This window comes from Sebastes umbrosus, chromosome 4 (assembly GCF_015220745.1).
Source record: "Sebastes umbrosus isolate fSebUmb1 chromosome 4, fSebUmb1.pri, whole genome shotgun sequence".
In the NCBI taxonomy this organism is placed as follows: domain Eukaryota; kingdom Metazoa; phylum Chordata; class Actinopteri; order Perciformes; family Sebastidae; genus Sebastes; species Sebastes umbrosus.
The window spans coordinates 12,209,184-12,236,675 of NC_051272.1; the positions used below are offsets into that span (position 1 = coordinate 12,209,184).

At 41.6% G+C, this 27,492-nt stretch overlaps 1 protein-coding gene across 4 annotated transcripts in view; it reads right to left on the reverse strand.

The window, feature by feature from the left end:
- Positions 1-5,479: 5,479 nt before the first annotated feature.
- The window catches only part of ambra1b (autophagy/beclin-1 regulator 1b), a 34,403-nt gene continuing 12,390 nt past the window's right edge, over positions 5,480-27,492 (reverse strand). Inside the window, exons 7-20 of one of the 4 annotated variants that reach the window (XR_005206480.1) lie at positions 25,943-27,459; positions 24,523-24,609; positions 23,930-24,115; positions 22,314-22,394; positions 22,034-22,134; positions 20,802-20,912; positions 20,027-20,215; positions 19,689-19,843; positions 18,476-18,615; positions 17,272-17,376; positions 15,843-16,030; positions 15,241-15,381; positions 10,868-11,010; positions 10,495-10,633 (exon numbers count right to left, since the gene is read on the reverse strand). Coding sequence is in view for 3 of the 4 variants with exons in the window: in XM_037766087.1 (XP_037622015.1) it covers positions 10,116-10,633; positions 15,241-15,381; positions 15,843-16,030; positions 17,272-17,376; positions 18,476-18,615; positions 19,689-19,843; positions 20,027-20,215; positions 20,802-20,912; positions 22,034-22,134; positions 22,314-22,394; positions 23,930-24,115; positions 24,523-24,609; positions 25,943-27,459 (3,519 nt within the window). In the remaining variant the exon portion in view is untranslated. Of the gene's footprint in view, positions 10,634-10,867; positions 11,076-14,895; positions 15,035-15,240; positions 15,382-15,842; positions 16,031-17,271; positions 17,377-18,475; positions 18,616-19,688; positions 19,844-20,026; positions 20,216-20,801; positions 20,913-22,033; positions 22,135-22,313; positions 22,395-23,929; positions 24,116-24,522; positions 24,610-25,942; positions 27,460-27,492 lie in introns of those variants that run through there. The other 3 variants (XM_037766087.1, XM_037766089.1, XM_037766088.1) reach the window with 3 other exon arrangements.

Here is a 27,492-nt window from a genome sequence, read left to right on the forward strand (position 1 = left end):
CGCACACACACATACACACACACACACACACAAAATAATAATAATAATAATAATAATTATTATTATTATTATTATTATTAATAATAATAAAAAAAAAATAATAATAATAATACAAATTGTAATAATGATAGTAATGATAATGATAATATTATTATTATTATTAGTAGTAATAATAATAATAATACTGATAATGATAATATTAATATTAATAATAACAATAATAATAATGATAACAATAATAATAATAATAATAATAATAATAATAATGTTAATAATAATAATTAATAACTATAATTATAATAATAACTTTAATGATATAGCGCACTCTCTCGTCTACATATATCACCATTTTCGTGTTCCTGTATAAACAAAGATAATAAAAATCATGCAGGCTGCTTCACTACAATCAAGAAAAATCACTTGATTCCAAAAAAAGTTTTTTTTTTATGTTTTGGAAACAATCAAACGATTTTTGCAGCATTTTTGTAGATTTTTCAACTTAATAATGGACTAAACTACTTCATCTCTATCTGGATTATGTTAATTTATGGAGGAGGTTCAGTTCAAACTATAGAAACTCTTTAATGTTGGTGAATATTAATAAACACGTTGACGTTTTCTGCATGAGCACAGAGCTGTGAGAGTTGCTACCAGCTCATGTTGTGTTGAAAAACTAATGAAATACTGAACAATAAGTTCACATCTACCATTTTATTAACCAGTTCATTAACATTTCCTAATTATGTTGAAATAAAAAAAGGATCAAGTTTCCTTTAATAAATGTGTTTGCCTTTTTCCCTGGAATCATGTTTATAGAGTTAAGAGTGTCCACAGACGAGTTGTGTTCCAGGACAGTAATAAAAGGCAGGAATTCATTTTGAGTTAAACAAATCAAGAGGAGATCTTCCAGACGGCTGAAGCATCGTATTATAGAGTTTACACTCAATGTAGTGGAGCATTGAATATTCACATCACTGAGATATGAAACATAGAAAAACTGAAAATCTGAAACATTTGAGAGCGTGGAAGCAGATTGAAGATGTTCAATCGATATCGGATCATTCGTCAATTTTAATACACAATAACTAATTTCTCCACTAAAACACAGCTTGATCTATAATTCACTCTGTGAAATAGCAACCTTCAGTAGAGCTGCAACGATTAGTTGATTAATTGATCGACAAAAAGTTAATAAGCAAATATTTTAATTAAAATACGATGGTTCCAAACTGTCAGATGTGATAGCTACGTTTCCGCTCTTATTATTAAAATAAAGTGAAAATGTGAAGAGTTCACACTGAGCTCTGGTAAACTGGGATTTCATCGGTACCAACCATGTTATGGAGGTTAAATAACGCTCCAAACTGACGCTACATTTTGTCGAGGAAAAACTGTCATGGCCATTTTAAAAGGGGTCCATTGACCTCTGACCTCCAGGTATGTGAATGAAAATGGGTTCTATGGGTACCCATGAGTCTCCCCTTTACAGACATGCCCACTTTATGATAATCACATGCAGTTTGGGGCAAGTCATAGTCAAGTCAGCACACTGACACACTGACAGCTGTTGTTGCCTGTTGGGCTGCAGTTTGCCATGTTATGATTTGAGCATATTGTTTATGCTAAATGCAGTACCTGTGAGGGTTTCTGGACAATATTTGTCATTGTTTTGTGTTGTTAATTGGTTTACAATAATAAATATATACATACATTTGCATAAATCTGCATATTTGTCCACTCCCATGTTGATAAGAGTATTAAATACTTGATAAATCTCCCTTTAGGGTACATTTTGAACGGATACAAAATGTGATCCATTTGTGATTAATCGCGATTAAATATGTTAGTCGATTGACAGCCTCAATATAAATTCTCAAAATTAAAGAAAGAACAAAACAATTTTCTGATAACATGAAGCAAGAAAAGAGCAATAAGTGAGTTCAATTTAACTTACTGGAGATGCTGGACCTGCTGCTGATGCTGGACCTGCTGATCCTGGTCCTGCTGCTGATGCTGGACCTGCTGATCCTTGACCTGCAGTCTGTGCTCTCTTCTCTTCCTGAGCTCCGTCTCCTCCGTCAGTCACCAGCAGCAGTTTATATGCAGCGGAGGAAAGCCTCAGTCATCAGCAGAGAGGATGCTCCGCCTGCTGCTGTAGCGCTCCTTAGAATAGATCTCAGACCAGAAAAGACCTCAGATCAGATCTCAGACCTCAGACCAGCCCTCCGATCAGACTCATGTGGGATGTTATGACTCCTGACTGAGAACAGATGCTAGTACAGCCTGTAAACAGTCTGCAGGCTGTATCTGGATCAGTTATGAAGGCATGCCAACACCTATAAACACACCATAAACACAACGCTCAGCAGTCAAACCATCAGGGAGGGTGGACAAAATACTGGAAACACCTCAGGGAGAGGAACTTAGTGTCTAAAAAAGTCAAACTCAGCCTGTAAATCTGATGTATAAAGGGGATGATGAAAGTCTGAGAAAATAAATATAATAATTTATAGAAATAATAAATTGGAGATTGTGGAATTTACATTCTGCTGCATTATGGGAAATGTAGGATCCTGTATGTTTAGAATAAAAGTCTTTCATCATCATCGTTTATATTTCCTGTTTGTCTTATTATGGTACATGTCGATAGAAGCGTTTATATGGCGAGGGATCACCTCGCTACCCAGCATTGGACTCTTGATGGGCTGCCACTAGTAGGGAAGCGCCGATACCGGATCGGATATCGGACTGATACTGACTCAGATAGCTGGATCGGGTATCGGTGACAATGAAGCTGATTTATTAAATTTTATCTATGTTTATTAGGGCTGATCCAAACGCTTCAAAGCTGCGACCGTTGCCATGGTAATCGACCTTCAAGTCACTATTCGAATGCTTTGTTTCTTGTATATACAAGTACGTTATCATAATGTATAAATCCCAAATGGAATAAGGAATAATCCCACATTATTAATGATTTATATTCAACATTAATTATTATGTTTGTTATGTGTACAGTAGTACGGCAGACCTAATGTTTATATACTATCTACATTATATACTGGAATTTTAGTTCCTGTTGAAGTTTTGACCGATTTGTTGCTACATTAAAAAGATTTACACCTGAACTGTAATTCATGTTCATTTTGAAGATTTTGCTGGTGAACGATTTATTATTTTAACAATAAATAACAATTCAGTAGATTTATATCTATGTATTTATTTTTCACATTTTGTTTTACAAAGTGAGAAAAGTAATTTTAAAGTCCAAACTGATGTTTCCTTACACATACCAGAATGATCCAGTCACATCCACACAGTGAGACATACAGCTGATTAATTAAACACTGGTATCAGATCGGTACTCGGTATCGGCCGATACTCAAAGCCAAAGAGAAAAAGTTGTTTCTTTAACCACTAGACACAAGGCTCCTGATTGGACGAACGCGTTCCCACGTGGGCTGCTGCTCCCAGCTTTCAAACCAGAACCAACACGGCGGCTTGTTTGGAAACTTTCTTCTCTTATATCACGAAAATAGTTCACTGAAATGTGTTTCTGAAAACATTTTACGTAGAAATGATCCATGTTGATGAATCCGTCTTCATTTTAGATCAACAACGGTTAGTTTAAAAGTTTCTAGGGAGTTTCCAGAGGCGGCGAGTCGCATTGGCTGCTCCTCATTTGCATAAAGTTGAGGTCACGGCTACTTTATGCAGATTAGGGGCGTCCGACGCAGACAGAGTTACAGCAGCTGATGTTTCTGTGCTTCTTGTTGCACTACGTGACTTATTATGTAACTGATAAGTTATCAATAAACTGAATAAAACAGTTCTTATTGTTGCCTTTGACTGATAAATATTTGGGTTTGAGACTCAAATCATTGATATTGTTGATGTTTATCAGGATTTGTCATACGGCGTTGAATACTCGATTCTGATTGGTCAATCACGGCGTTCTGTGGTCTGTTACTTCTTTATAACAGATCGTTGCTATGTATAACAGACCGTTGCTATGGGCGCAGTTCAGATGTCGGACTCTGGCGGACCGTTTTTGTGTCTAAGTATTGATTTCTTCAGTAAGTAGCCGTGTAATAAGCAGGATAATGTACAGCTAGCGGGTCATTGTTGTTGTGCATCCCCCTGTCGGGTTTCTATCCCTTACATTATCCCTTACTTACAGACCTGTTATTCACATCATAACCTGCAGTTGATTAACCCTCTGAGACCCACAATAGACCTGTTATAGTCTTTTTTAGGGGGGTACAGGGGTTGTTTAGGTGGAGATAGCAGGTCAACAGTAGATGTCACGTAGAAGTGGTGTACATCATCTGAAAGCTACCTGAAGATTAAGTTGAGATGCGGCTCAGCACTGTGAGTCAAGATGTTCTAGTCACAAATCAGAAATAAACATGAATTAATTTATTATTTTAAACAAGGCAAAAGTGAGCATGCCTCACATACCCCCGCTCACCGCTTGAAGGTTAGGGCCAAAGGTTTTGCCCATTGGGAACTAATGTAATTAGTCTTATGAGCACAATGTAGCTTTTTATCACTTTCCTCAAGCCCAGGGTGGCCAAAATTTCTGAAATTTTGATAATTTTGATGGTTGATACCATTTGTTACACAGATTTGGTGCTAAATTTAACCATATTTACCACTGGAGAATTGGTAAAAAAAATTATCAATAATCCCTCCAAGATACCACATTAAGACACCAAGACCTTGAGGAACTCCATAGAAAAAGCCATGCTGTGATTTGGGATCAAAAACTTTGGCATTTGGAGATTGGATGGCGAGTACTTGTGTTGTGTAAACTGCTCAGAAACCCCCTTATTGTCAATCTAGCTAGAAAAGCCATCCATCCTCTGAATGCTCTAGGTCTCTAGTTTGTGGCTGTAAAGTTTCATGAGGCTGTGATTATCCTAGAGGTCACCACAGGTCATTTTATACAGTGAGGTCAATGAAATGGCTCCTATGGGGACCTTTTATGACTTTAATTTTGAACTTTTGGAATTCGTTATTAAATCCATTTCTGTTTAGATGTTAAACAACTTAAAGAGTTTATTAACTCAAACACGAACAAACTCATGTTAATTATTTATTATCTAATCTAAATGCCTTCCTGAGTGTTCTTACATCAGTCTGCTAATAAAAGACATTTAATTCTTTTACTTTTTTTTAATTATTTAAATTTATTAAAAAAAAAAAGTATTTTATTGATTAATTTTTTTCTTTCCCTTTTGTGTGACCAAGACCAACATGGGGTTGGGTTGGGGTGGTCCTTTTTCTGTTTTTTATTTCATGTCATGTACACTGAGTTATGTTCTACATTTGATAAAATGACCTTTACCATGTCTGCAAATAAAAAAAAACCAAAACCTTCAATCCTTCAATTATTGGATCGTTAGTCTCCTGTTTTACACATCGTGGTCCAAACGGAACCAGCTGATGGTCTAAATAACGTCCACCAGTCACAGAGGAACTCTCAAAGCTCTTTAATTACATCACGTCTAAAAGTCAAAGCAAAGAATCGAGCTGTACAAACTCAGGGGTCTGCTGACACAGTTGTACCTTTGTTATTGACCGGGTGCATCGTTGAATACGGCGGCGGCGCTCAGTTCATCATTCACAGGAAACGGGGGGCAGAAACCGCCCCCCCAATAACCCCGACAAACACACACACACACACACACAAAACAGACACGAGATCACCCAAACACATGGTTTTAAAATGTTCATGAATCAAGTATAAAGCCAGGAGGAGCATTCAGATCAGTTTGTTTCTTACATGCAGCCGCTGTCATCGCCTGGTCTCACCTGGACTAACCTGTTCTCACCTGGACTAACCTGTTCTCACCTGCAGAGAATAAAGGTTAAATAAAAAATAAAAAGTAAACAGCTCTGTCTCGAATCACACAGTGTCTCTGCAGTTCTTCCTCCTCCTCTTCATGTTCATAGGTCCGTTAACCCCCCTCTCCCCCCATTATAACCCCCAAACACACACATAAACACTACCAGTACATGAACCTCTATGCAGCTGTGTGTGTGTGTGTGTGTGTGTGTGTGTGTGTGGAGAAGCACATGTGGAATAAGAATAAAAACAGATTAAAAGCAGCACAGGGCTTTACAGTCTCAGACCGGCTGGAGAGGAAGAGGAGCGCCTGATCTATCACTCCTCTTCTGCAGGAGTCTGAAGGGAGGCGGGTGGAGTCAGGAGGGGCGGGGTTTAGTGTGGAGGCACCAATCACAGGCCTTTTCCACCGCAGGAAGTTAACGAGCCGAGGCTGAAGGTGGATCCATCGCGTGGAGCGAGTTCCTGGAACTAAACCTGGACTCTGGATCCTGGATCAGGTGCTTTCAGGTGTTTGTTAATAACAAAGAGTAAAGAAGCAAAGAGACGAAAGTCCCGTGTGTTTCTGACAGCGGCTACCGCCATTTTGGACTGAAAACGCTTATTATATTTATAATATTTTATTGTGCAACCGAGGCCATTTCAGTGAATTTGCAAGTTTTTTCTCGTAAATGTATGACTTTATAGCCTCAGAGATTATTTGAATTTTTTCTTGTAAATTTATGACTAATCTTAAAGAATATTTGAGTTTTTTCTTGTAAATAAACCACTTAAATTTCAAAGAATATTCAAGTTTTTTTTCTCGGGAATTTGTGAGTTTTTTCTTGCAACTTTAAGACTTTATAACCTCAGAGAATAATTGAGTTTTTTCTCGTAAATTCACCACTTTAACTTCAGAGAACATTCAAGTTTCTTTTCTTGTGAATTTCTGATTTTTCTTCCTCACAAAGTTATGACTTTATAATCTAAGAGAATATTTGAGTTTTTTCTCGTAAATTTACCGTCCTGTACAGTAGAGACAATAATAATAAATAATATGACAATAGAATAGAAATAATTTGGTTTTACTTTGAACAGCACTTTGTAGGCGAACGTTTTCCTGGCGTCTGGTAGTGGCTTTCAGTCCAAAATGGTGGAAGCGTAGCTCTGCTGCTGCTCTAATGGAACAAACAACCGGCTTTCACTTCTTAGCGATATACGTTCTTTGTTAATAATGCAGGACACGTGTTCCAGATAAACACTGAGAGCAAGACGCCATATTTTCATTCTCCACATCAACATGTGTGTTTTGCTGTTTGTTCTGGGTTAAAAGTTGAATTACATTTCCCAGTAACGGTCAGGTAGCGCTGGTATTTCTGTAACATTCCCAGTACCGCCCTTTCAGTGGTAAATCCAACGCTACCATCACGATATTTTATTTTCTCCTGAAGAGAAAAGATTCAGAAACTATTTCCTCCGCTCGGTTTCTTCACCGTCTTCTTCGTCGCTTTACGTTTCTGTTCAAAGAAAAAGGAATAAATAAATATTGATCGGAGCGATCACGGACTGATTTGTCAGCAGGATTACGAATCATGAGGCGGATACACACATTATTTTTCACTTTCGTTGACATTGCGAGATAGAACATTTGGCGTTGGTGTGCGCTCTCAGAGTGCCCTTCTAATTACAGTTTATAGTCTGTAGTGTGATAACGAACTGAAAATAATGAGGAAACAAGAATAACTTCTTCTGCATTTACAACCACAGAGCAGTGTTTCTATTTGCCGACAGAGCTGCAAATCCATCAGAGCAGCTGGAGATGGAACTGAAACGTGGTTCAGGCTTCGATAGAAGTGAACAGAGCGAATATTCATAGGAGGAGAACAGAGCGGTACTGAGCAGAGAGTCACCTGACCTCCAGGACTTCATTCAGCTGACCTCCTGCTGCAGATAGAGCTCTAGAGTTAATGGAACAACACTCACGTTTAACCACGTGGAAACGTAAAGAAATTCTCTATTTGCGCCACTTTTTCAATTATTGTTCGTCCCAGAACTCGCTGACTAAACGGAACATAAAATGAGGACGTACGTCCCTCCGTCGCCTTTTCAGTGGCGTTTATCTTAAACGTTCTGGTTTGTAAAAAAAAACAGCTTCAGGTTCCAGTTCCTGCAGCGGAAAAAGCCGTCAGATGGGGACCACGCCGCCAAACTGATGACATGAAGGAGCTGAGAGACGCTACATCCTGCCCTCCCCACAACTACACACTACTGCACACACCCACTTACAGGAGCACGCTCAGTACACACGTTCCCATCCGGCATCTTTTATCATCTAATAGTTTCCTCTGTGTGAGCAGATTTCACTTCAACGCTTATATTTTGCTGAATTTTCAAATATAGGTTAAAAAAGTGACGTGGTTTCTTGACAAAAAACCCACTATCAGCTTTTTCTTGCTAATTTGTGATTTTTTTCTCGTTAAAATTTATGACTTTATAATTTCAGAGAATTTAAGTATTTCTCTCGTAAATTCGTGTTTTTTTCCCGTAAATTTATGACTTTATAATCTCAGAATATCCACATTTTTTATTGTAAATTTGTGAGTTTTTTCTCGTAAATTCACCACTATAATTTCAGAGAATATTCATGTTTTCTCGTGAATTTCAGATTTTTCTTCCTCTAAAATGTAGGACTTTATAATCTCAGAGAATATTCAAGTTCTTTCTCACAAATTTCAGAGTTGTTTCTCACAAATTTATGACTTTATAATCTGAGAATATTTTTTTTTTTCTCTCTTAAATTTACCACTTTAATCTGGAAAGTTTTTTCTCTGAATATTATCCCTCTCTCTCCTGGCTCTGTATTGTTGTTTTTTTACCTACAATAATCCTGATACGCCGTTGTAATAATAGTTAGTTGCAGCGATCATTAAACTTTCTGCTCACACAGAACATGAAACTTTCCTGGCGGCTCCAAACAAACACAAACACACTATAGTGCAACTGGGTCGGTGGTTTTAGAGGGGTGGGGGGTTTGGAGCAGGTCATGATGAACTGGGTCGGTGGTTTTAGAGGGGTGGGGGGTTTGGAGCAGGACATGATGAATCTCTCTCCAAACAGGAAATTGTTCTTCAGCCTTTAAATAAAATGTTTCATGATCTGCAGCATTATTGAACAGACATGCAGTAGATTTAGTTCAGTCATCGATGATCTGTTCTCCTGGTGGGACACAGTAACTTCCTCCATGAGCTGCACGCTATGATCCAGAGTCCTGATCCAGAGGCGCGATCCAGAGTCACAACCCAGAGTCTTGAACCAGAGTCAGGATCCAGAGGTGCGATCCAGAGCCTCGACCGAGAGTAACGACCCAGAGTCGCGAGATCCAGAGTCAGGATCCAGAGGCGCGATCCAGAGACACGACCGAGAGTAACGACCCAGAGCCGCGATATCCAGAGTCGTGATCCAGAGTCACAATGATCCAGATTCGCGATCCAGACTCACTGGGTTGTGTCATGCCAGAGTTAGAATGCAGAGTCAGGATGCAAAGTGGTGATCCAGAGTTGCGATCCAGAGTCTTGACTCAGAATCTCGACCCAGAGTCGCAATCGGTCCAGAGAAAGTGACCCAGAGCCACAATCCAGAGTCCTGATCCACAGTCGTGATCCATAGTCCTGATCTAGAGTCCTGACCAGAGTCCTGATCCAGAGTCCTGATCCAGAGTCCAGCCTCAGGCACACGCAGCCTCCGTTTCTTCTTTTCAAACATCATAATTACACACGGTACAAAAACAGGCTTCAAAATAAAGTAGTGCTGAATTCACTTTTTAAACACTTCAATCACGCACTATTTCACATCAAGTTTCAACATCACATGGCACCGAATGCAGTACGTTGGAGTAAATGTGACCCCCCCCCCTCAGACATGGCACTGTGATAAACCTGGTCTTCCATCATGCTGACACTTGGAGAGATTCGGGCGGAGAGGAGCTCAGCGTTAACTGGCCTCCGTTCAAGTAGAAGCCCTTTCTGACGAGGAATGATCGCGGTTCAGCTTCAGTCCAGTTTGTATAAGTGCAGAGGAAGTGCACGCCAACGCCAGGGAGGGGTGGGTGGTGGGTGGGTGTTGGGGGGTGGGGAGGTGAGGCGGGGTTCTTGTGTCCCTTCTTTTCCAGGCAGGAGACCCTGTGCAGAGTCAAAGCAGCACCCATTTCTTTGTGAATAAGGCTTTGAGGAGCGCCCTTTGCTAAACCCGTCGGCCAACGCTCTGCTTCTCTTGGCCAATAGGAGAACTACCTGCTGTACGGGTCGCCGGGGTAACTGTTGGAGGCGCCCCCGCCGCTGCCGGGGAGGGGGCTGTGAGAGGAGGAGGAGGAGGAAGAGGGGGAAGACAACAGCAGGGAGGAAGAGGAGGGACCCGGCAGGGAGTCGTCGTCTGTTCGCCCCCCGTCGAACACGTCGTCCATGTCCACGGCCAGAGAGAGGCCTGCGGGCTGGCGGGCCCACGAGGGGGCGAGCTGTTCAGACGGGCTGGAAGCCTGGGGAGGGGCGTAGGTCTGGGTGAGGAGGAGAGGACCTGAGGTGGAGGGGGCCGTCATGGTGGGGTCCACGGCGGGCCTGGAGGCCCCCGCGCCCGTTTGGGAGCCGCGGTGGATGCGATGACTGACGATAATGTTGTTTCCGAAGCCGCCCATGGAGGCCATGGTGGTGCTCTGCTCCCGCTGGACCACCGCCGTCATACCGCCTTCAGCGATCAGCCGGCGGATTCGTGCCAGAGCATCTTCACCCGAGCCGAACTCTGGAGACTCTCCTGGACCAACGAGAGGTCACATCAAGGTTAAACGGTTACTCAGAGTATTTAAACGTCATGTTACACACATTTTATCCTTCAGTGTCTCAATGATCTGATACAAAGACAAACACTGTGAGCTCACACAAAACTCACATATTATTATTATTATTATTATAATAGTTGGTAGATAATCCTGCTCTAAGCTTTGGAAATACAGTTCCCATGTTGCTCCAACTTGACCCCCGTCTTCACCTATATTAGTCTCCATGTAGTCAAAGTGTCTCCATTCACAGACGGATCTGTGATCAGTCTATTGACTGAAACTTCTTCTTTCTCTGATTTCTAAGGTGATTTATGGACGTTTATTGTGGATGGACATCAGAGATAATGACATCCTGGGGAAGAGGAAGTCACACTTCGTCATTATATCATGGTAAGTTCTGATTTGTCTGCGTTGACTCTGAGAAGAAGAAGAAGAAGAAGAAGAAGAAGAGCTCCAAGTGTTTTAAGTAAGTCATTACTCATTGTTGTGAAATAAACCCCTTCTCGCCCTGAAGGGGTTTATTTCACAACAATGACCTGCTAGCTGTACATTATCCTGCTTATTACACGGCTACTTACTGATCAATAACTTGACACAAAAAAACTGTCCGCCAGTATACAACATCAGAACTGCGCCCATAGCAACGGTCTGTTATACGTAGCAACAGTCTGTTATACTTAGTAACGGTCTGTTATACATAGCAACGGTCTGTTATACATAGCAGCAGTCTGTTATACATAGCAGCTGTATGTTATACGTAGCAACTGTCTGCTATACGTAGCAACCGTCTGCTATACGTAGCAACGGTCTGTTTTACGTAGCAACGGTCTGTTATACGTAGCAACGGTCTCTTATACGTAGCAACGGTCTTCTATAAGTAGCAACGGTCTGCTATAAGTAGTAACGGTCTGCTATAAGTAGCAACGGTCTGTTATACGTAGTAACGGTCTGTTATACATTGTAGCAACGGTCTGTTAGACGTAGCAACGGTCTGTTATACGTAGCAACGGTCTGTTATACGTAGCAACAGTCTCTTATACGTAGCAACGGTCTTCTATAAGTAGCAACGGTCTGCTATAAGTAGCAACGGTCTGTTATACATTGTAGCAACGGTCTGTTAGACGTAGCAACGGTCTGCTAGACGTAGCAACGGTCTGCTAGACGTAGCAACGGTCTTTTAGATGTAGCAACGGTCTGCTATAAAGAAATAACAGACCGTAGAACGCTGTGACTGACCAATCAGAATCAATTATTCAACAAAGCTGTGTAATAAAGTACATTAATCTCCTCCATGTCATGCATCTGGTTTTAGTAGCTTGAACTGTTGATTGTAGAAGAAATATTTTTGTTGAAGAAAACTTCACTCATGTCCAAGTTGGAGAAAAGAATCTTTACTAAAGCTTCAGAAGAAAACACAGATCATGAGCATTCATGCGGCATGAAGAAAAGACACATCTGCACCTTTCTGCATCCGGACAGCAGCAATTTTAAACAACCTGTTGTCTGTGGTCACCAACAGGTGAGATCAACAAAGGCTAATGTCACCTTCACACCAAGACCGAAGTGAATTTTTGTTCATTCGCTCTAGACCTGCCAGAGAAGGAGGAGGAGCTTGTCTCCATAGATACACCAACTTTTCTTTCCTCCATTTCCAGTCTGAATTCATGCTTTGTCAGGTCTGTCCACAAGATGACAAGCAAACAACTTTTAAAATGCTTGTTTTCTGAATGGAGTTTGGAGGGATCAGTGCCAGGCTATGCAGCTGCTCCATCAACACTCAACATAAAGTCATCTAAGCATAAATACGGCAGCAACGTTGTTGTTTCTACCATAGACAGTCTGTGATTTGTACACAGAGTTTGGGTTGGTCTCTGTACAGATATGATGTACTATCGTAGCTCTGGGTGACCACAGACACACACAAGATTTATTTCCTACATTTCTGATTCAACAACGTCAGGACGACAGGAGGACAATCTCAATGCTGAAAGGCTGTCATGACACAGCGTCACGCAAATTTCTCGCTCCAGCTGAACTATTTTAACTCCCGTGGATAAACGAGTGATGCAAATTTGCATCTATTCGCCTCTTTGCATTGACTTTGTATGTAATCGCGCCTCACGAAGAATTCGCTTTGCTCTTGGTGTGAACACACCATAACACACGCCTGGTTCACAAGGTCTCCTGGGTAAGACAATTTACACCTCAGAGTTACTTAAAGGGATATTTCAGGTGTTTCTCAGTGTGGTTGTATGAGCTACCTCTCCATAGTCAGTGTATTACTACAACAGTAGATGGAGTTTGGAACAAAGCAATGTACTGCTGTGGACGGGGGCAGCAGCTAAACACATTTTAGACAAAAAAAAAAATCGATATCAGTTTAAGTTTACGCTATATTTAGAATATTTTCACCTCTTTACCTCGCTGTCAGACAGCCCTTTCTGATGGGGAACTGAAGCTGTTATCTATGCTCTCTTCAAAGCCACCAGACTCCTTTGACAAAAACAGCAATTTTACCTCCCAGAAATTCCATCTACTGTCAGTAATACACTAACTATGGAGAAGCACCTCATACAACCACACTGAGAAACACCACAACTATCCCTTTAAGCTGCTATTTTAAATACAAAAGATCAAAAAGGGAGATTCTTGATCAACTCCTTAAAAGCAGGCACTTAATTCAGAATACACAAAGACGATATTCGATATTACATTTTTTTCTACATGCAAAACATCCTGCGCACCTCTTCTGCAATATCTTCAGACAAGATGAGAATCAGTTGACCTTTTAATACCTGCCCTGTGTTCAGCAGCATTGTAGCAACAAATTGGTTATCAATATGAACAAGAGTAGTATCAGTCACGCAGATGTCTATCTATTATTCAATTAAATTTATTTATATATATATTGCGTCAAATCATAACAGAAGTTATCTCAAGACGCTTTTCATATAGGGCAGGTCTAGACCATACTCTATTATAGTTCAGTAAGTCTATAATCACTACAGTAGGGCTGTACCGAATAGTTCGAAGATTCATTCACATCTGAATGCTACGCAGCTTTTTTTTTTGCATGTCTATTCAATGTGTTCATCGGTATTTCTGTAGTTTCCGATAAAGATCAGGCTCCACTATTATCATTAGCATGATACTATTAGTAGGATTAGATTCTGGTGGTGGCTGCGTAGGATTGTTTCTGACTCTTTGATCCAAACATTTCCAATAACTCCAGAGCGTTGTAAAGTCCAAAAGTCAACATTTATTGAAAAAAGATAGATGTAATCATTTCAAAACTCACAACATGTTTTTATCGAAACGAAATATTCTGCTTCAATCCATATTTGTTGGCGTTTAGCATTTCAAAAAATGTTCACCGAGGTCAAAAAACACAAAGGGAGTCATGCACCTGTATTAACAAAATTAACAAACAAAATCTATTTTTTCTTTTTAGGGTGATGACCTCATAAAATATGACGACAGACATTCGAAGCTTCATTTGAAAACCTCAATAGAAGCTTTAAATGTAAAAACAATGACATTCGGTACAGCCCTAATACTAACTCTATAATACCTCCACTGTATATACTATATATATAAGTCCAAAAGTCCACATTTATTGAAAAAAGATAGATGTAATAATTTCCAAAATTCACAACATGTTTTTATCTAACGAAATATTGTGCTTCAATCCATATTTGTTGGCATTTAGTCTTTCAAAAACAACATTTTCACTGAGGTCAAAAAAACTGTTTACTTTTCCACTCGCTGCAGACAAAGGATGCACCTGTATTAACGGGGCGGTCTAACAGCAACCTAACAGCACCATAAATAACATTTATATAACCACAATAACACAAAATCTATTTTTCTCTTTTTTTTTTAGGGTGATGACGTCATAAAATATGTCGACAGACATTCAAAGCTTCATTCCTCAAATAGAAGCTTCAGATGTAAAATAAAACATTCGGTACAGCCCTAATTATCAGTATAAACAAGAGTAGAATCAGTTACGCAGATGTTTATTAAATAATTGATCTATCATGGTTAAGTAAGTCTAAGTCTGGGAATAAACACCGTCAGTCATTTATCGGTTTTAAACCAGAGATATTATACAAGAGGTTTATCACATTGGAGTGACTTAAAGTGACACATGATATTATTTCATCAGACAAGTTGTTTTAGAGACGACAGCAGAGCTCAACGAGAACACAAAAAAGACGTCTTTCTATCCAGGGAATGAGGATCTGTAACTGAGCTTTAATTAGGTCAAACGCGGGAAAGTGATCAGACAGCAGTGAAATGAGGCCCGAGATGGCAGCAGACAGCACAAACCTCTGGATATCAACATCTAACACAGCTGTCAACAGTCTGATCATCTAAGAGCCAATACAAGACCACAGATCCACAGAAAGAAAAACATATAAATGAGATCAAATCAAGACGTACTTTCTCAAAACACACGATAGTCAATTTCACGCACACGACTATAAAAGTATTTTGGAATACGGAAACCGGTTTAAATTAAGCTGCAAAGTGTCAACAGAAGTGGTGTTAAGCCGTCAGTGTGGCTGAGTAGCAGTACCAGTACTAGCTGTGGATGTGTTGGCCTCTGCTGAAGCTGCTTCTCCCTGGCTGCCCCCGCCGTCCGTCGCCCTGCTGGTCTGAGACGCCTCGGGCTGCCCCGGAGCTGCTCGGCTCGTCGACGGAGTCTCAGGAGGAACAGCTAAGGAGAGAAGAAACATCAATCAATTAGATATCATGGGATACTTCCTACACTGTGTTTTCAATGACTATTTCTTACAGTGTTTTATTGATACTAATGATTCCTGCAGAGACCGTACAACACGTAACAATATGTTCACCTGACTTCAAAACAAAAGACGGTAACAGTTCATAATAACCATCATTAATAAATGGTAAATTGATAATTAATTAAACTTAGTTAAGTTATTTTACTGTTAAAAAAACAAAATTAATGTTTACTAATGATTAGTAATGCCACAATTTATGTTATTTTAACAGTTTATTGTTGAACACATTATAACATTTTATATACTGTATTAAGTAGGAGAAGAAAATAAAGTAAATTGTTGATTTAGAATTTGAATGTCAATGTTGGTACAGCTAAACTATTGGTACAGCCCTAGTTAGTATTATAATGAAGGTAATATAGAGGATCAGTACTGGGTGCAGGCTGGGGGACGCTGGGCTCTGATAGGTCCCTCTCTGTTTGTGTCTCGGCGTTCTGCAGCTGGATGATTGGCGTCTGGGTTCCTTGTGATGTCACTGAAGGGGTGGGGTGTCGGGGCTGAAGACCAATCGCATTCATCAAACCCATGTCTCTGTCCAGTCTCCAGCCAGAGCGATTTGGTCTGAAATAACATCACAGAAGGATGATATGTGGGTTAGTGCAGCACAAATATAAACAACTAACAACAGTTAGTACTTCAGGTTCTTTAAGATGAGGAGTGGTTAAAAACCAAATGTTACATTGGTTCATTTTTGGTCACATAAACACTCATGCTTTGTGGAAGAAGTTGACATCCAAAAGCATTTCCTCAAATGTGACTCAACTACCAGGCCAACATGTTGTGATCAGCTAAAATGATCCAGTTTATTCTCACCCACATAATTTGGTTCTTTGAACGCTTTTATTTGTTGAATTTGGACGGCTGTAGCTTACCTTGAATAATAGTGTGCTCTTATTTTGATGTCGTACACTTCAGTTACTAGGGCTGGGATGGTTCAACGATCTCCGAATTCGATACTATCACAATACTTGGGTGCCGATTCGATCTGTATTATGATTTTTAAGTATTGTGATTTGATATTGTGATTTATTGTAATTTCTGTTACCTTTTTTAACACTAGACCATGGGAACAAGTTGAATCATACACTTCTAGGGACTTTTACTTTGGAAAATATCTAAATTAATCCAGTAAATTGTTTTGACTTTCAGCATGGATGTAGTCAGAGATGTCCTGAAGTCTTCTTATTAAAAATAATTCAAAATTAGCATCCCTAGTAGCTGTATTGCGGTCTGGGTGGAGACAGTAGAGCAAGTATTAACAAGCTGTACATCGCCAGAAACATGTTGAGATAATGGAAATATAAATATTTGGATGTCTGCTTGTGTGTGTGTAATCATCTTCTCTCTCTCTTTAACATCCTTTTTAATATTTTATTATTTTTTTATATTTGATGACGGTATTCACCGGAGAGTGCCCTGATCAAGCCCCTCCTAAGGTTTTTTGTACCTCTTCATCACATTTGTTGTCGTTTATGTAATATCAACTTGTACCTTTTTATATGTGTAAACAAATAAAATCTGAAATCTAAAAGGAAAAAGAAAATTGTGTGAAAAATTGCCATAAATAGTGAGAAATACGGGAGAGTTGTGACCCCGGGAGGAAACCGGGAGAGGGCGATGAAAAACGTGAGTCTCTCGGGAAAATCAGGAGGGTTGACAAGTATGATCATTAGTTGAAAACTTAAGGGCAAACCTTAGTCTCAGTGGTTTTATTGGACTTCAACAAACACTGAATTATATGATGTGACATTGTTGAACCTGAAAATGAGAAAATCTGAGTATTGGTGTTTCCAGGTTCTCACCCTGGTCTGTCAGAACCTCGGGTCCGGCTGGTTCCACTGTTGTTGACGGAGAATAAAGGCTCGCTGCTTGACTCCGCGGGGCTCTCACCGTCGCTCCGGTAGAACCTAAACACACACACACACACACACACACACACACACACAAACACACGCTTGTTAATTCACTTCTATTCAGGAAGTCTTAAAAGCAGAGGAGGGACACAGACCACAACCTCATTAACAGCACTAATTGACCTTCTCCAATTAATGGTCTTCCTGTTCAGAGTGACCATTAGGATAATCGCATCAGCTGAGTTCTTATTGTGGAGGAGGTGGAAGGGAAACCCAACAAACCACGGGGACCACTGAAGTCACGCTGACATCTGTATTCATTCTAGTTCAATTGCAGCGCTTTCTCTTTGAGTTCGTGTGGAAGCACAAAGGGCTAAATCCAATCAGGTTATTAATAACTCAGCTAAACAGAGAAAAAGGAGACCAGGGTCCATATTTATCACATAGAAAATTACTCCTCACTGGACAGGAAAGCTCAAGACTGACGCATTTTTACTGCTAGAACGAAGAGTAAAAGCATTTTATGAACTTTACAACTCAGGATATGACTCCAATGTCAACCAAACTTCATGAGAGGCATCTTCACCTGTACAGAGGCAGAGATCCTCTATAAGAAGAGAGGTGTTTTGGGTACACTTGATATTATTGTGACTGAGTTTGTGCAAGATGCAGAGTGAGAAGAGATGTGTTCATGTTGTTATGGTGTATTTCCCAACACACATGACAGACATAAGACCTTCCACCAACGTCCATGTTCTTTACGGCTGGGACGATTCACCTATCTCCCGATTCAATACTATCACGATACTTTGGTGCCGATTCAATATGTATTGTGTGTTATTTGTTATTTGCGCATAAAATGTACATATAAAAAACGATGCCATTTTCACTGCATACATGCACACATGCATGTTTTACTTAAATCCTCATCTAATACTCTAAAACTACCACACATCATCATTTCTACTTTGTCACACTCATTGTAGGAAACTTTATACGTAACTCTCAGTTCTACTCTGAGGTAGAAGTGGTTTCAGTCCCACATTAACTCTAAACATGTTTGATAGATGGCGGCCCAGCGTAGGAAACCCATATTCACATGTGTGACAGCTAACAGCTGAAACAGGTCTCCGTCAGGAGTTATGAGACTCACACAGGCCGGCAGATGACCAGGTCTCCCTTGTTGGTTCCATAAGCCAGACCCATCCCTGGATCCGGCAGCCAGCGAGCTGAGTTGATGCTGACATGGCGCCGCTGGTCTGGAGCCATCGGATAAACCACGTTGAACACCATCTGAAACACATCGGCACACACACACACACACACAGACGACACACAGATATTCAACTACTGCAGTTGCCAAATTTACTCAAACAGTTGTTTTTTTTAAAACTGAGACAATTTTCTGAGACATTTCCAAGACAGGAATATGATAACATGATTTATCACTGAATTGATATATTTTAAGACTGCATTCAACAATCATTTTCAGTATCAATTAATTTGTTGATCGATTTAATTGGTTCATTAACAAAATGTTAGAAAAGAGTGAAAAATGTCGCTCACAGAGCTTGAGGTGATGTCTTGGTTTAGCCAAGTCTATTTTATGTATATAGCACCAAAGTTTAATGTCAATGAGTGAGAAATGTTCTCAAATTAACACCCAACAATAAGAGGGGTCTTCAGATTGCTGTATTACAGTATTAATAGTCATGGTGTTAGATAACTTCTATAAGCATTAGTATTAGAAGTAGGGCTGTAATAATAATAACGTGTGAACTATCAAAGATGGTGACATCCAAAAAAAAACAAGAAAGTGACGGCCAAAAACGCAGTAGTTGACGGCCTTAAACCAAGATGACGACAGACAAAAACCAAGATGGCGACGGACAAAAAAGAAGAGGGCGACGGACGAAAACCAAGAAGGTGATCTCAGGAATCCATTAGTACTGACCATGTCATACTAGCTTGTCATGAAGGAGGTCAAATAACGCTGCAAACTTGCGCTAAATTTTGGCGAGGAAAAACTGTCATAGTCAAGTCAGCACACTGACACACTGACAGCTGTTGTTGCCTGTTGGGCTGCAGTTTGCCATGTTGTGATTTGAGCACATTTTTTATGCTAAATGCAGTACCTGTGAGGGTTTCTGGACAATATCTGTCATTGTTTTGTGTTGTTAATTGATTTCAAATAATAAATATATACATACATTTGCATAAAGCAGCGTATTTGTCCACTCCCATGTTGATCAGAGTATTAAATACTCGACAAATCTCCCTTTAAGGTACATTTTTAACAGATAAAAAATGAATATAAACAAATATAAACTGCAGCAGTAATAACAGGACTGGTTGTTGTGTCTCACCCTGATGGAGGTCTCTCCTCCATGTGGCTGCTGCAGGCGGAAGACTTGCGCCACCATGTGGTCGGTGGTGGGATGCAGCAAGATCCTGCGAGAGGCCAGGCCGACCATCACATAGCAGCCCATCGGAGACAAGCTAACAGAGATAGCATTCGGACCTGTTGAAGGGACAATAACAAACCTTCTCATTTCTATAATCTGACAAATCAGAGAGATTTATCTTTGGGGGGTTTCATTAAAAATGAATGCAAATTGGACTTTTATGTGATTTAGCATTTCTGCATAATTAGTTTCATAAAACATAAACATGTTCACACAGTCTGTGTCGAGGGCTAGTGTACCGAATCTCTTGGTGTAGAGCATCTCTCCCAGGTTGTGTGGAGCCAGAGAGTAGATGGCCAGGATGCCCTCGTCTGGAAAACCCCGCTGACTGCTGGGAATGAAGACCGCCAGCAGCTGACCGTCTGCAGAGATGTCGCAGCTCGCGTCGTTGTATATTTTACAGTTTGGCACCAGGACGTTGACTGAAGCTGGAGAGGAGACAAATAAACACAAACACATCTTCTCTTCAGCATTTTCCACACATGTTCATCATCGATGCATTATATCTGTAGATCATCTGTATAGATGATTATATTGTAAGAATAAAGTAAAGACATTTCATAATAAACACAATTTAGTGTTGCTTTAATCCTTTGATCATATTGTTACCCATCAGTCCCGACCCTAGGCCTTTTTCACCTTCCGATACTGAGATAATTGAAAATGCTGCCCAGTGTATGTGAATGGTCATGTGGTATGCGTTTCCAGGCGTGGTAGAAAGGATGGAGATTAATTCTGAAACGGCCCTGAAACGCTCGTCTGGACAGAGATTGTTTTATTAGTGTGGACGTAGCCTGAATGTAGGGTGACCTATTGAATGTAAGTTCATCTATGGGGAACGACACTGCTGCCACTAAATAAAGAACAAATGGACATAAATGGGATTAAAAAAGGCATAAATAGAAACGTCCCAAGAAACCGCCCTCATTTCAACTAAATGTCAGTAATGCTGCATCATTAACAGCCTCAGACTACAGGACAGAGCGAAAGGTGCAGGTGGAGGAGCTGTTGTACCGTTGCTGATCTCCGGCAGGTCAAATTTGGTGAAGTCCCACCACTGCAGACGGTAGGTGGTGTTAGCGATGTTGCTGGCGACTGCAGACTGACCGTCTCCGATAGATGCACCTGAAAAACAACAGCCAACACTGTCAGTGTTAAATACTGGGGACATTCACACAGAGGAGACATGAGAAAATAAACAAGTTTTATAGGGTTTTTCCTGCATATAGAGAATTACGACACGGCCGCCACCGTTAAATTTAGCCCCGCCTACAGCTCCTGACAAAACTCTGACGGGTGTCTTCCTGGAAAACACTATTTTCTAACAAGTGTTGCACTTAGTGGATTTCTGTCATTTGTAACTGCAATTTCGGCATTACGCAGATGTGTTGGCGCTGTATCATAATCAGCACAGTGGACCAGCTGGACCGCAGCAAAGCGGACACAACAGTAAAAGTAAAACAACAGTATAAAACAGAATAATCTATATTATATCATTTTAGTTATTGATGCATTAATATGTTCATCAGTTTTATGTTGCAGCAGGTGGAGCTACTTTAAACTACTTTAATATACCTATTTATATACTACTTAATAATACAACATAGTTAATTTCTTGATTTATATTTTGCATTAACAATCTGAATCTGCAAAGTAGCCAGTAACTAATATTGTCAAATAAATGTAATGAAGTTAAAAGTACAATATTTCCCTCTGAGATGTAGTGGAGTAGAAGTGGGCTACAAAGTTACATCAAATTAAAATACTCTAGTAAAGTATAAGTATCTCAAAATTGTACTTGTACTAGCCTAAATGTACTGGTAACATTCCACCACTGCTAGAGCACAAAATTGTTTGATCTGGCCTTTTAATTTTGCTCTCAAAGTGCTCCAGATTGATGCACTTAACTTTAAAATATACAAAATGTGGAGCATGACCCCGTACCCCCCTAGATGGGCCGAGGTCCACCCAGAACAGTCTTATAAAATCGTGGATGGTACCATCTCTGCCTCATTTTGAGCCAGGAAAATACAGCTGGTCAGGCTCTTGTCTGATCAAATCTAATTAAAATACAAGAGTTACTGTTTATTTTCACTGTGCTGCCAGTTGGCTAGACTTCAGAACTGAATATTTCTGGTTAACTGAACAACATGCACCAAACCTTATCAGCATTTGGCATTCAGCTGGTGGTGATTTCCAAACCTAAAATGGTGCTTTTCGTAGCGGAGCAAAGTGTGTGTGTTTACCAGCGAGCACTCTGTTGACAGAGGAGTGTGTGGCAAGGCCAGGCTGCCCTCTTTCATGGAAGATCCCAGCGTAGGGCAGATACTCCGGGAGGAGGAAACGCCTGAAGGACGACAGCACAAAAGATACAAAACCAAACCTGGTTTAAAGTCTGCACACAGAACAATGAAAACTAAAACATGCTCATCCAAGGATATAAACAAGTTGAGGTATTTCTTCATCTTTTAAACTCCAAGGATCATTACAGATAGTTAGATCTATTAGATCTTAGAGCTGACTCACCGTGGGACAAAGCGACCCAGCGAGGGTGCAGACATCCTGGCGTTACGTGGAGACCTGTGCCTCGCTCTGTCTCCATTATCACTGGAACAAGGAAAACAATAAGGCTACATAGAAGAACAAAACTACAAGCACCGCTTCACAGAGTACAGGTTATATGCTAGGAAACGTCTTTGCTGCCAATACAAAGTAATTATAGAAACAACATCTCCTCCTCCTGACAAAAATGGAAGAAAACCTATTTAAAGTTTGTGTTGACAAGTTACAAGTGGACAAAACTAAAATCTTAATACAGCAGTTTGCTGCCAGTTACCGCCAATGATCATCAATGTAGACGGCAGAGAAATCAGTTATGTTGCGTTCACACCAAGAGCAAAGTAAATTTTCTCCTCGCGTGAGTTGGACCACCGGTGTCATTTCTGTTCATTCGCTCTAGATGCACCGGAGAGGAGGAGGAGCTTGTCTCCATAGATACCAACAACTTTTCTTTCCTCCATTCCCTCCATCAACCATGGATGGAATAACCATTGTTGCTGCTTTATACATGTTGTGAAAGTCCCAGATATGTCAGAAAACCAAACGCCATCATGTCTGGGTTCATAACATCACCCGGCGGCAAGCTGTATTTACATGCAGTGACATTGCACTGACTGTATCTAGCCGCCACACGTCGCTACTGCAGTATGAACCCAAAATAAACAGATTGTGCTGTGATTTAATATCAATAAACAGATCAAAATGATACTGAAATAATTACATAATGATGCTGATTAGTAAAAAGTCTGAAGTCATGCTTTGTCAGGTCTGTCCACAAGACGACAAGCAAACAACATTTAAAATGCTTGTTTTCTGAATGGAGTTTGGATGGATCAGTGCCAGGTAGCTACAAGATTTATTTCTTCCATTTCTGATTCAACAACGTCAGGACGTCAGTGATGACAGGAGGAGGATCTCAACGCTGCAAGGATTTCACCACACAGCGTCACAAGAATTTCTTTGGTGTTGCAGCACTGCTCTCCTCTACAACAACAGCAGCTCTCTGCATATCCAAGTTAAAATCAGTGTCTGTGTGAATATAGAAAATGATTATGCTACACCGTCACGTTCACCAGTTAAAATGACAAACGTCAGGTCAGTTTCAGGAGTCGCATTCTGTCAGTTAATCTTTCATTCATATCAGACCAAAAATGTAACCTTATAAATTTCATATTTTTCAATCAGAACGTTCAGTATTTTTAAAGTATCTACAGCTGTTATTTCAACGTGTCAGATACACATTTAACTTAATTTAAGCAAATATTAAGTATCAGACTCGGATCAGAACATCCCTACTAATAACATTATAGGTGATAAAGCAGCATGTAACATTAGAGCAGTATAAATATAACAGTGTGACATCAGTTGTGTTGGCAAAACTCAACCACTTGCATACCATAACGCTTCAACTCCCTAGAGCTGCTGTTTTGATAGAATACCAGCTCGTCTTTGTGCAAAGCAAACAGTGTTTATCTCTCCGGCCTCAGACAATGTCCACACTCCGTCGGATGAAGCTGATGAGGCAAAATATATGATCACATCTGAGAAAAACTAGTTTAACCCATGTAAGAAATTAAACTCACTCAAGCTCCTCAAAGTCCACGTCGCTGTTGTCCATGGAGCTGGATGGGTTGCTGGCAGGACTATCGGATGAAGACGACATGGCCCGCAGGCGGTTCTGCTGGTAGCGAAGCGAACGCTGGCGAATGCTGTCCCGCCTCGACAGATACTGGATCATTCTCTGGGCGTAGTAAGCAGCTGGAGAGAGCCTGGACAGCACAGAGGACGTTAGACCGGGTTAGTAAAGGTAATACTGAGGTAAATGAAGTGGACTAGTGTACCTGGCTAGATCAGGGTAAATGAAGTGTATTAGTGTACCTGGCTGGATCAGGGTAAATGAAGTGTATTAGTGTACCTGGCTGGATCAGGGTAAATGAAGTGTACTAGTGTACCTGGCTGGATCAGGGTAAATAAAGTGTATTGGTGTACCTGGCTGGATCAGGGTAAATGAAGTGTATTAGTGTACCTGGCTGGATCAGGGAAAATGAAGTGTACTAGTGTACCTGGCTGGATCAGGGTAAATAAAGTGTATTGGTGTACCTGGCTGGATCAGGGTAAATAAAGTGTATTAGTGTACCTGGCTGGATCAGGGAAAATGGGGTGTATTGCTGTGTACCTGGCTGGATCAGGGTAAATGGGGTGGTCTCTTGATCCTGACATGTCATAGCGAGACAATGATAATAGAGATGATTCCAACAGTCGCCTGTATGAAAGAAACAGGACAGGTGTTACAAGAGAAATAGTTAGTAAATAAAATGATTTGGATAAATGTTAATATTTAACTTACCCTGTGTATGTCAGCCATAAATGGTTGACAGGCTGTGAAACAGAAACTGCCCCAAAGCCAGATACACACAGTAGGTCTACTCATCACACAAATGTGGTCGAGTGTTGTCACAATACCAAAATTCTTGACTCTGATACGATACCCTGCCTAAAAATCTCGATACCGATACTGAAACAATACCACGGCAAAAATCTAAAAGATCAGGAAAAGTAATGGAATAATAGATGACAGAACATGGACTTACTTTTATTTTTCTTATAACTTATCTATGTTTATATACTTTTTTATTCTAAAATGGAACAACTGTAATCTTCACCCCCGGGAATCAATAAAGTGTTTCTGATTCTGACGTCACTTATTAAACAGCGGTTAATAAGGCTTTTTTTTTTGTAAAACAGCGCCCCCCGCTGGCACATTAGTAACAGTTCAGGCGGAGAGTGGTACTGCAGCACGGGAGACGACGAGAGGCTCCAAAACAAAAACCTCCAAAACAATAATAAATTCAGATGAAGTTCTGTGAGAAGTTGATGAGAGAAAAGCCGCTAAAATCAGGAAGACACCACAGTAACTGTAGAAAGAGCTGTGTTGTGTTGAAGTGGTGTGAAGAGAGAGAAGAGTCACTCTCACCGGACTGATTTTCCTCTCCGTCCATTTCACATTACAGAGACACACAGTAAAATAAGACTTTACACGTGCTCTTTTGTGGATTATGTGTTTGTTGAATTACAGGAGATGTTTGGATTCAGAAAAGATGGTGAATCTAATGTTATCGGTACATTTGATCGGTAATTAGAGCTACGCTGTTATTTCCTTTTTTTTTTTTTAAGGGAGTTCTGCTGATAGAGACACCAGCTCAGAGTGAGACTGTGGTTCATGAGCTGCTTTAATCTTCACTTATTGACACCATCCTTCTTGGTTATCACTACAGTTTTGTTTTTGACCGCTCGCTCCACCAGCAGTAAAGTTATAACTTCCTGCTCCCTAGGGATCCCAATTCTAATGGCGTCCTCTAACGCAGAGCGCTGCACAAACACACGACCCTGCGATCGCAGTTCATTCTTAAAGTATTGGTACTAATAAAACGGAGTATCGTACTATTTTTAACGGCAGGGTGTCGGGACACCTTTCTAGTATCGGTATACGGTGCAACACTAATGTGGTCACTTGAATCTCAGGCTTCATTTTCAGTGATGATTGTAATCAAAGTAAGAGCGCTGGTATCAGCCACTGACAGACACAAAGATCGTACCTCCTAAGGGAGTCCTCATCTGGGGGGTCAACAGGCATTTCTTGGCTTAAGGCCTCTGGTGGCTCTGCCGATCTGCCGGCAGCGGCCTGCCGGTACACCCTCTCCCACTGCGCCGTGTCCTGGTTGTACACCAAACCCACTGTCTGCTCTCCAGTCTGGCTTGGGGACGGGGCTATCGGGAAGGCCACTGTTCCTGTTCCTCCACCTCCAGGGGGAGGCGGCTGCTCGCTGGGATCTGGAGGCACCCGACTCTCTTGAGGTTGGGCTTCTAGTGTCCTCCTGCCCTCCTCAGGCTGCCAAGGGGAAGAAGAAGAAGTAGGGAAGGAGGAAGAGGAGGAGGGCTCCAGAGTGGAGGCAGAGGTGGAGGAGGCCTGGTTGGTTCGCTCCCAGCGCTGAGAGTCATGGTTGAAGGTCAGCAGGTTGTGGCAGGCCCGGCAGCGGTTCAGATGGCCTCTGGAGGCCGGGGGAGGAACATTGTTCTCCAGGTTGTGGGGGGCAGGAGGAGGGGGGAGAGGAGGCTGGTAGTGGATGATGGTAGGGGCGGAGGTAGAGGAAGAGGAGGAAGGCCCAGGTCTCTCTGGGTCCATGTTATTATTCAGCAGCTCTTGGCTCTGCTCCTGACTTCCGTCCGCAATGCCGCCCCCTAGCGGCGGCTCCAGGTCCTGCATGCGGTCAAACTCCATGAAGTAGCGGCTCAGGTTGCACTGCAGCACGTTGCGAAAGGAGGCCGTGTTGCTGCGAGAGCCATCCCAGAACGGATGGTGCCCACTGCTAGTGCCGGCAGCGTCTCGGGCGCCGGGCTCTCCTGGTTGGGGGAAACCCCGTCCTTCAGAGGCAGAGGTGTAGACGGGGGAGTGGGAGGAGCCGTCCTGCTGACGGAGCACTGAAAGGAGGCTGATGGAGGAGGATGAGGTTCGGGGAGGCAGCATACCTGGACCGACCCCACCCTCCCTCATACTTAGCAGGTTGCGTGTCCAGTCAGGTCCCGGCCTGGAGGTGGAGTGGGACTCCATGCCGCTCGGTGCAGAGGGGTTAAGAGAAGTGCCGGCGCTGTAGTAGACTGAGGTAAAGGCCGAGGGTCGCTCTGAGGGCTGTCTGGGCTCCGTACGGGCTGAGGAAAAAGTGGAAGCTGGAGGAGGCTGGGGGGCGTCAGATGTGGCCCTGGGATCAGAGGGGGTAGGATCGGCAGCCAGGGAAGGGTTGCGACTGACGGAGCAGCGACTACACAGACAGACCATGCCCAGGTGCTGGGTGCAGCCCGGGAACGGAGGCACGCGCTCAGAGCTGGGGTACTGGGCCAGAGGCATGCTGGGAGATTCTCCCACATTGCTCACATTATCACCGAGAGCGCGCGGCTGCTCGCCTCCCGCCTGAGCCCCCGGGGAGCGAGACGACAAAATATGGAGGAAGTTGTGGAGGATGGGCGTGCGGCGAACTGGTTGGGAAGGCAGGAAGGAGCGCTGACGGAAGTGAGGCATCTCAACGCTGTCCATGGGAACCTCAGAGTCCTCCTCGTTCTGGAAGAGAGGCAACAGCTCTGAGAACGCCAC